At 38.5% G+C, this 10,501-nt stretch overlaps 1 protein-coding gene across 1 annotated transcript in view; it reads left to right on the top strand.

Moving 5' to 3' along the window:
* The first annotated feature begins 4,222 nt into the window (after positions 1 to 4,222).
* The window catches only part of LOC126094042 (28S ribosomal protein S31, mitochondrial), a 40,755-nt gene continuing 34,476 nt past the window's right edge, over positions 4,223 to 10,501 (top strand). The window contains exons 1-2 of the mRNA XM_049908765.1: positions 4,223 to 4,383; positions 7,709 to 7,786. Coding sequence (XP_049764722.1) covers positions 7,761 to 7,786 — 26 coding nt within the window. The 5' untranslated portion in view covers positions 4,223 to 4,383; positions 7,709 to 7,760. The remainder of the gene's footprint in view (positions 4,384 to 7,708; positions 7,787 to 10,501) is intronic.

The raw sequence follows: 10,501 nt of genomic DNA, 5'->3' as shown, positions 1-10,501 counted from the left end.
CTGGAGAAGTAATCCATGCCAGAAATAATCTGAGAGTGTATTATGACCTCTCCAAACAAAAAAATACTGAGGCCTACAACACACTGTATAAAATAAAAAAGAAAGAGTACTGTAGTTTTATCAGAAAAACTAAAGCATCATTCATCAGGATGTCTATAGATAAGGGAAAGAACCACTCAATACGTTTATGGTCTTTCATTAATGAAGAGAGAGGAAAAGTAACAAATCGGGCGGAGGACATCTGCCCACTGATGAGTGGGAAAAGCAACGCAAACCCTCTAGAAGTAGCCAATACTTTTAACAGATATTATATTACTGTAGCAGACGAATTAATAAGTCAAAATAAAACAAATGTAGCAAGTAAATTGTTAAACCCCCCCCACATACAAATCATACTATGGTTTTCATACCTACAACGGATGCAGAAGTGTCAATCCTAATAAAACAACTTAAAATTAAACATTCATCTGGCTTGGATGGTGTCACATCACATCTCATAAAGGAATGCAGAGAATGTATATTAAAACCATTGACACACATGCTGAATGCTGCGATAGAAGAAGCTATATTTCCAGATTCACTGAAAGTAAGTAAAGTGAAGCCAATATTTAAGAAAGGGAACAGGGATGAATTAGGAAATTATAGGCCAATATCATTGATCTCAACATTTGCTAAAATCTATGAAATGATAATAAAGAATAGAATTGTAAGTTTTATAACAAAGTACAGTATACTGCATTCATCACAACATGGGTTCAGAGAAGGGAAGTCAACAAAAACAGCATCAACAGATATAATTGACCACATTCTTAATTTACTTGACAGGCAACAAAAGACTTGTGGGATTTTTATGGACCTATCCAAGGCATTTGATTGTGTGAATCACTCAAAATTAATGATGAAATTATATCAGTATGGAATTAGAGGAAAATGCTATGACATACTTAAATCATACATTACAAATAGGAAACAATGTACAGAAATCAGACATACTAGTGGGGGAAATATAACAAACTACAGATCAGAATTACAAACAGTTAAACACGGTGTGCCGCAAGGGTCTGTGCTTGGGCCAATACTATTTATACTCTACGTAAATGACTTCCCTAGCTATATAAATCAAAAACTTGTAATGTATGCTGATGACACAACAATCATTTGCACAGCTGACACAAAGGAGGAGCTTGAGAAGGAAGCACTCGTGACTATCGAAAATGCAAATAAATATTTAACAGAAAACAACCTGTTTATGAATCAGTCTAAAACAATGAATGTAGTATTTCGACCAAGCATAGTGAAAATTATAATATAAATGTTAATATAAATGGAAAGACTATTAAAGAAGTAACCAGCACAAATTTTCTAGGAACTATAATAGACAAACATTTGGCATGGGGGGAGCACATCGATGCACTGTGTAAAAAGATAAACAAACAGATCTTCATCATGCATAAAACAGCTAAGACTGTGGATGATAAAGTCCTCAGATCAATGTATTATGGACTTGTCTTCCCACATTTGTCTTATTCAGTTCATATATGGGGAAGTGCACAAGCTGGCTACCTAAAAAGAATATTCACAATTCAGAAAAGGGCAGTGAGATGCATTGCAAATATACCACCAAGACAGACCTGTAGGCAAGCTTTTGTATACTATAATATTATGACAGTATATTCACTGTACATATACCAAAGCATAATGGTGGTAACGTCAAGTGATAAACACCTCCTAAATAAAGATGTACACAAACACGGTACAAGAGGAAATGAAAATTACTACATGATAAACAGAAATCTAAAACTGTCTATGACTGCCCCAGAAGAAGCAGGCAAAAGGTTTTTTAATAAACTCCCCAAAATCATTAAAAAAGAAACAGACCTAAAATGTTTTAAAAATCATTTGAAACTATATCTCACAGAGAAATGTATATACAGTTTGAGTGAATACTAAGATGGTGTTTAATATGTTATATCATTAAAATTATCATGTATGTTGTTTGGATTTGTATGTACATATAATGTGAAACATGTAATACCTTTGTATGATTATGGACTATTTCTGTTTAATCATTTGTATCATTTATTTATAATGAAATCAAGTTTGATGTTAATAGCCTATTGTATGACACACCCAATACTCTCAGCTGGATTTTCAGCTGGAGTCCATGGGCAAAGAATAAATAAATAAATAAATAAATAAATAAAAAATTTAAGAGGTGCATCACTCAATGAATTACTCTGCTCAGCACAACTAGTGCCAGGTTATTCTGTAACACCAGTTTCACTTCTGGTATTGGCACCTGTATAATAAAGTTTTTCCATGGTACCACTAGTGCTTGGTAAGTTTAATTCACTATTAACACCAGTTTCACCTGATCCACTTCTGGTACAAACACCTATATGAGAACTACTTGCCACAGCACAACTAAGGCTTTGTAGTTCATCAACACCAGTTTCACTTGTGGTATTAGCAGCTGTAAAATGAACAGTTGCCATAGCACCACTAGTGCTTGGTAGGCTCAATTCACTATTAACAACAGTGTCACCTGATTCAATACCGATTTTGGCAATTTCACAAGGAACACCTGTCAAATGTTTTACAAACACACCACTGTTTAGCCTATGCCTACTTCTACTCATAAAATCTTCTTCGAAAAAATGATTTTCACAAACAAAATAAGAAGCAGGGTTCTCATCTGTTGACAGTTTACAAACACTCTTCCACTTTAGAAGCAACTCTTGGGGTTGTTTTGGAAACCTGAAAATTTTCTCCGTTGAATCCACGTAATAGTCAGATGAACAGCCGGGGAACTTGCAGGAGTATTTCAACGTCAATCTGTTGTGTTGAATATTCTGAAAAAACATAAACGTCTTCATTAAATAAAACTACTACAGACATATCAAAGTTATTTAAATAAACAAATGGAAAACACACTGCTTAATTCACGATAGAAGAGAATACATTTTATTTATAAGCCACGAGATTATTTAATGAAAAATTAAATGTCTTACCTTACAATTGGTTCAAATGGCTCTGAGCACTATGGGACTCAACATCTTAGGTCATAAGTCCCCTAGAACTTAGAACTACTTAAACCTAACTAACCTAAGGACATCACACACACCCATGCCCGAGGCAGGATTCGAACCTGCGACCGTAGCAGTCCCGCGGTTCCGGACTGCAGCGCCAGAGCCGCTAGACCACCGCGGCCGGCTTACCTTACAATTAATTGTGGACATTTTTCAGCAGGAAATTTCTTCAATTCCACGGTGAGCTTTATGAATTTAAAGTAAAAAATCAGTTTATAATGAAGATGAGTAGTATGTAAATATAAACAAATACAAAGACGACTGTAACCGAGGACCACAGACTTCAGTGCAGAGCAAGACGATAGAATATTTCAAAACAACCACCATTGGAGTTTAGACAGCTCTCATTGGTCAATTCCAGCTTCGTTTGACCCATAGCGCCTCTAGTGGTCTGGAATGGAACTACGTGGCTTTTTGCCTCTTCGCCCATATAGCTTTCACCCCCTTGTAGAGAACTATCAAAACAACTGCACTGGATGTCTGCAACCATTGGGCTCAAAGAGGGTCCCAAAATCCACACTACACTACCATAATACCATTCCTAACGATGTAGGGTTGCTAGGTCGGCCAGTGAAAAGGTGGCAAGACAGCTTCTTGACTAGGAATAGTCCATAACAGGCCAAGAGTTCAGACACTTGGAAGAAGAAGAAAAAAATTTGTGGATTACTATACAGGGCCGAAACAAATTATGATCATGATAATATATTACAGAGCTGAGATATGTCGTGAAAATGGTACCAAAGGGTGTTGCTAGATCGCGGGGCGAGCAAGCGCTCCAGCAGAGTCGAAGATTTACGGAACTGTGGTAAACTGTTCGGAGTCGTGCTCAAACAAAGTTCTGCAATTGTGCTGAGGTACGGTAATCGATGTTAACTTCTGCATGTGGCGTTGGTAGCAAGAATAGCTATTGACGCGTTTCAATGCATGTGGAAAGTCGGTTCAAAATTTTGTGAAGTAAGTTCTCTTGTGCATTGGAATGCCAATTGTATCAAAGCAACCAAATTATTTTAAAAATAAGACTTAAGTTCTGAAATTTAAAAATATCGTTAGAGATTACATATCCTAAACTTTTATTTAGTCGTAAAAGATGGAACTCTCTAGCAATATCTCTTTGGTAACAGACGTATCTTCCTGCTTATCACTTTGTACACAGTAGCTTCTCAGCTGGTTTTTGTTTACAATACATTAAGCAATATATGTTTTAACCCTTGTAAGACTAAGTAGGAAGTTGACCATCAGTTTTAATTGTGCTGCAGTTTAATACTCGAATATGTCGCACATGTGATTGACTAAAGTAAGTACCAGTCTGTTGTCGTTGCAAAGTTTTCGAACAGATCTCATTTTTTTAGTCTGACCAGGCATTCTCTGTGCCGGGAAGGAGACTGTGATGCCTAGAGCATCTGTGTTAGTTAATCTTTTGTTTCTTGTTCTCTGGAAAAGAGAAAAATCACGAACCCGGAACTTATTCTTAGTTTTCGATTTTTATTTCCACGGAGTGCACAAGTTTGCATACCTGCCGAATAAGCACGACTGATGTTATAGAATTAGGAGATATTCAAATAAATCCTCATTATTTTCCCACTACTGTCTTACTAATACAAAAGCAAAACCTATCCTGAATGTAAACTCCAATGTTAATAAACTAATGGTGCAAGCGCCATTAATACACACTGAGTGTGATATCGTGCCAACATTCATGTTTCACGCCGTTTAGTACAGTGTTAGTTGTAGCATGTGATTCAGTTTGCATAACCCATTTTCCATATTGTCATGATCTGAATGCTGTAAATTAGCCACCGTGAAGAAGTCATCTATATTTAGTTTAACCTAGCATAGCCAGAATCATGAGACTTAATTGTTTTAGCTTCCCTATTCCAAAATGTACCATGTAGATAGAAACAGCAAATTTGATATCCATGTTGTGATTGTTGTCATGATGAGTATCTTAGTGATATCATCATTATTGACATCATACTATGCCTATACCTCAAGGTTCAGGATTACTCAGCACACACTCATTGAACAGTCTCCATAATGTACGTGAATTACTTGTGTTGTCCAGTAAGGCATACTGTCTTGGAATGTGTTGTTTTAATGTCTCCATATGCTGAATACATCTTTTTCCATAGAGATGTACTGAAATTAGTTTGAAACTGTTGGAGATCAGTCATGCACCTTTCACTTTCACTTTGAATGAACTCCTTTTGAGTGCAGTGCCATGTTATGCAGTAAATTGATACTGTAATAAATAATCCACATTTGTCAGTCTTCCAGCAGTTTTCATTTTGTTCTTTAGATTTCTGGTTTATGAAAAAGAGTTACTCTATTTACAATATCTAAATTCATTTTTCATGTGACTATCACCAGCACTGTCCATAATTAATTGGACATCCAAAGTTGAAAGTGGGTGATGGTGTGTTACACAGATTCCATGCTTGTCATTTAATAAAATGGTGGCAGAAGTGACTGTTTTTCTGTAGAGAATGCTTCATATACAGTGTTAGTTTTCTTCTTATCTTTCATGTAACTGCATCCACATTGTGGACCTGTTTCTGAATGAACTGGTACAGGGGTAGTTGGTTGTCAGGACATCATTAGACCTAACTTGTAACCCTTCTCTCTTCAAGTTGTATGGGTGTGTCGTGGGTTAGCAAAACTCTTTTTATTACTTTAGGAATAACCCATAACACAAAATGATGTTCGAGAGAAAGAGCAAACAAACAACAGAATAAATAATATAGCTGGAAAACAAAGAAACATAGATCATAGGCAGTGTCAGAGATGTTGTTGCGTGGAATATTTCACTTGTGCATAGTACTAAATCTTACACATATACACTGTTTACTAGCTTGTGTACACGTCACTGCGCCCCCCCCCCCCCCTAATGTCACTGATATTTCTCATTAAACCTGGCATGTTGTCTGGACTGGGTGACAACAGATCGCATACTGGTAACTGCTGGTTTCCTGGTTGTGGGCTTTGATGACCGGACAACAGGTCTCATACTGGTGGTGGGTTCTGACGACCATTGTGGCTGTTTCACAGTGCATGGTGAGGTAGTAGATATGTACTTGTCATGTCTGTGGTGGGTGCAACTGGATCGTGATCTGTGGTACTTACACGAAAGGCTGGCTTAAGTCTGTTGACATCATTGATGACCATCGGTGTGCCCATTATGTCAACAGTGAATTTTTTGTCTTGCCTGTGAACTACACTATATGGTCCGTCATAGGGTGGCTGCAGCGGCTTGTGTACCACTTCATTGCAAATAAAACCATAGTGGCATTCATGTAGCTCATTGAACATGGATGGGCGGCGGTTCAGCTGATCCCTTGGTGCCACCGGACATATGTGTCATTCATGTGTGCAGCTTATTGACAAACTCTGATGAGTCAATGGATTCATCTTGTACATTGGTGAACAACTCACCAGGAAGGCATATAAGTTGACCATACATGAGCTCCGCTGTAGTTGCTTGGAGGTCTTCTTTCAGGGACGCACGTAGACCTAAGAGAAAGATAGGTATCGTCTCTGTCCACTGTTGCGAATCGTGGCATCGCAGCGATGCTTTGAGCTGGTGGTGCATACGCTCAATTAAATAGTTTGCTGCTGTTTGGTACGCTGTGGTCCTGATTTGCTTCATGCTAATACATCACATGGGTACTAATGCTAACAAATAGAAAAGTGTGAATATGTCAAGATGTTTTGATTTAAATCTCTTTGAAGCTGCCAGCTAGGTCCCTTCTTTTACATCCCTAATTCTGCCCAGAACATATACACATTTTCTTGTGCTATGATAGAAGCATTGTATTCTGTTTATAATTATGTTTTTACAAGTATGGGACAGGTGGTCTGCCTGACTTGATTTAGAAAAACTTTAATCAAGATGATCAGAAAAAGCAAACTCCATCCTCCCGAATATGAGGTCAGCATCTCAACAACTGCACTGTCTCATTCAGTTTGCTCCCTATTGTACAATGTTCTTTTGATAATACACAGTTTGCATCAGATACATATAGAACATAGTTTACCATTGCACATGTCATGAACACTCGTCGGTGGATCATGCACCTCAAACAGGCTGCTGTAGTCCTGCACTCCATCCAGGTTGTCCAGAAAACTGACTCCAAGTCTTTAAATGTGCAACTATACCACATGCACATTTTTATGGGCTTCCAGTAACCTGGTATCCACTGATAGCTCTGCTTGGATTAATTTGATGAGTATATGGGCAACTTCATTACTTCCTCCAATCCACAGAAGTAGTGCTGCTCTGCTCAGAGGATGGTTCAGAATGGCTTTGAAAACAAAACATATCATGTTCACTCACTCCACAAAGCATCACTTCTCTATAGTAAGCTAACAGTGATTCAGTAGTATATTAATTGTATTTGTAGGTGTTTCCATTAGCTGTTTCCATGTGCTGTTGGTCCTTCTTAAATAAATATAGTTTTGTAGTTTCATATATAGATATAGTTCACTTCTGTGAACACAGAACATGAGTAAACTGTGTTTCCTGTAAATGAGTATGCACACTAAACTTTTCAAATTGAAGAAAAAATAATAAAGTGCTTAGGTATCATTGAAAGTTACATTCTGATATTGAACAACTGTTACAGATTTGATACAACAGCAGACTACTTTGACCAGCATAATATTCTAACTGGAAATATGTTGTGTGCTCATAGTACTGGAAGGTAAGTAGCATTTAATGTACTACATAAAATACATTGACAGAGGAATGTGGGAAGTGCATTAGCACTAAGAATTTTGACACATTATGCCTGTTTTAGTAAGCTAAAATTTATCTGTGTCTTTTCATTAGCTTAGACAATGAGAGTGTATTTAGTATGTGGTACCTAAGTACTCGTTTCCATTATTTGATGGTATACACGGATTTGTGGTAGTGCAGAAAATCTGAAGAAACTGTGTTTAATCTATTTGTCATGACCTTCAACATTGACTCTCAAACTGGAGGTTCTACTTGTTTTTCAAGTAGCTCATTAACTGTTCTCATAAAACTAAGTACGCACAGTTCCCACCTTCATACCAAGTAAAAATCCTCAGTTGTTCCGGGAATCAAAGCCAAATCGTCCACATGACATTTAGACCCACTGACAGCTCAGGTGCGGAGCTAGATAACAAAATTTTCATAAAATGTATCAAAAATGTTTATCAGATATTTAGTTTTAGTTTTTTGTATATATGATATTGCAAAGTACATATTCCACAATGAGTTTCTGTCCAGAACTGACTGGACAAGTATTGAGATAGCTAAATCAGGAGCTTCAGTGAGAGTGCTGCTCTGTATGGAAAGTGATTATTGTCATGATCAGTGTTCTTCTAAAAGACTCCATGATTGAGCATGCCTAAGGAAAGTTTTGGCTGCTATCTGCACCATTCAGGAACAATCCCAAGCCGGCAACTTTAGATTATATCCAAGTGGGAGCTAATTAGTCAGGGGGGCATCACATGGGAGTGAACAGAATGATGTGATGGTACAGTCCAGGATTGGTGTACAGTCACCATTGGATTCTCAGAGGTGCATGGCTGGTGATCCCCATTTGTGATGTTATGCATCACCAAGAATTGAATGTTCACTTACCTGTTGCAGAGAACTGCAGGCCAAGATACCTGAAGATGTTTCCTATGTGCACTGATGGGATTGTGGTATTGCCAGTTTGAAAGGTGAGTTAGTATTTAACCACCATCTTCCTGTCATGACCAGAGAGAGGTGGAAAGAGTTTTGTTTTCATTGACATTCAGCCCAGATGGCCAAGGATTAAAACAGCAGCAGTCACAAGTATTTGTAGATGTGTAGGGGTTCTCGTAAACAAAAAAATATCACCAGCAAAAACAGATGACTTGATCCTGCATCAGAAATAAGTGGAGCTAACACCATGTTGAAAATATTCACATGATAAGCAATGACTCCCCAGTTTATGACGTCATCTTGTGCCCATGTGGTGGCATCTCTGGATGTAGACAAGGAACTTGTTAAAACTTCCTGGCAGATTAAAACTGTGTGCCGGACTGGGACTCGAACTCGGGACCGTTGCCTTTCGCGGGCAAGTGCTCTACCAACTGAGCTACCCGAGCACGACTTGTGCCCCGACCTCACAGCTTGACTTCTGCCAGTACCTTGTCTCCTACCTTCCAAACTTTATAGAAGCTCTCCTGCGAAGAAGAGCACTTGCCCGCGAAAGGCAAAGGTCCCGAGTTCAAGTTTCGGTCCGGCACACAGTTTTAATCTACCAGGAAGTTTCATATCAGCGCACACTCCACTGCAGAGTGAAAATCTCATTCAAGGAACTTGTTCACTACACCATGAGTCCTAAATAATGATCCCCAGAGGTATGGTCAGAATTGACAGAAGTTCTGAATCACGTCAATAATCAACTGGTCAAGGAGGAAGCTGTGTTCCAGCATTTCATACCAAGATTTGAAACCCTGCTGATGCCATTCAAGACTATAGAGCTAAAATAAAATGAAAAGAAATTCACCAAGACCTTATGAATGGTGTGGGATATGACCAAGCAAAATATAATCAGTTGAATGTCAGCAGAGGATATAGGACTATTTTATTTAGGAAAAATACAGTTCAGAGCCTCAAGTGAGGGAGCTCACAAGTGAGACGGACCTTTTAAGAAACTCTGGGTGCAGCAAAACTGTAGAGGTCTCAGTTCATCAGAGCCTGGTGCTGAGCATCTTGGTGGGAAGGCAGGTACAATTTCTTTGCTGATGGTGGGTGTGTCATGTAACTTGTTGGCTGTCTGTAAGTAACACATTGCTTCTGTGGTCACATTGTCTCTAGGACCACTTGTAATGAAGTCTACATAGTAGTCAATGAAACCAGGTACAAATGTGGGTTCTCGCAACAATATTATATCAAGCAGACTGTGCACATCTTGGAACAGCTCTTGATAAATATTTCCTGGCATCTTGCAAAGTGCTTTCTCCTCAGCCAGTTCTTCTGCCTTGGGGGTGCTACAGGCCCAGACCTGTGAATTGGTATGGAGTGACAGTTCCTTCTTCCTTGAGAGTCCTTTCTACTGCCTACATGTCTATTTTACAGGATGCAGGCTCCGTTCATAAGATGACATTCTGGGGTCCATAATATTACCCAGCTGTGGGAGGGCTGACAATTGGGAGCAAATGGCCAAGTCTACCTTAAGTGATTCATGCCACTTGTTGAAGAGAGAGCTCTACAATATTTCGCATTAGACCAGCATGGGTCATTTCTGTTCAGAAGGCACAGACCTTCTTTTGGCTTCAAAATAAAGTAATGCATGTTGCATGGGCTCCCACTAATGATATTGACAACTGATGAAAAGAAGAATTTCTTTGGGAAGAGCTTTTGTATGATTACTGATTCATAAATTTGACTCCCTTTGACTGGGAGACCATGGCAT

Source organism: Schistocerca cancellata, chromosome 1 (genome assembly GCF_023864275.1).
Source record: "Schistocerca cancellata isolate TAMUIC-IGC-003103 chromosome 1, iqSchCanc2.1, whole genome shotgun sequence".
NCBI classification, from domain to species: Eukaryota; Metazoa; Arthropoda; class Insecta; order Orthoptera; family Acrididae; genus Schistocerca; species Schistocerca cancellata.
The sequence above is the reverse complement of the archived record's forward strand: the minus strand, read 5'-3'. Positions and strand labels throughout refer to the sequence as shown.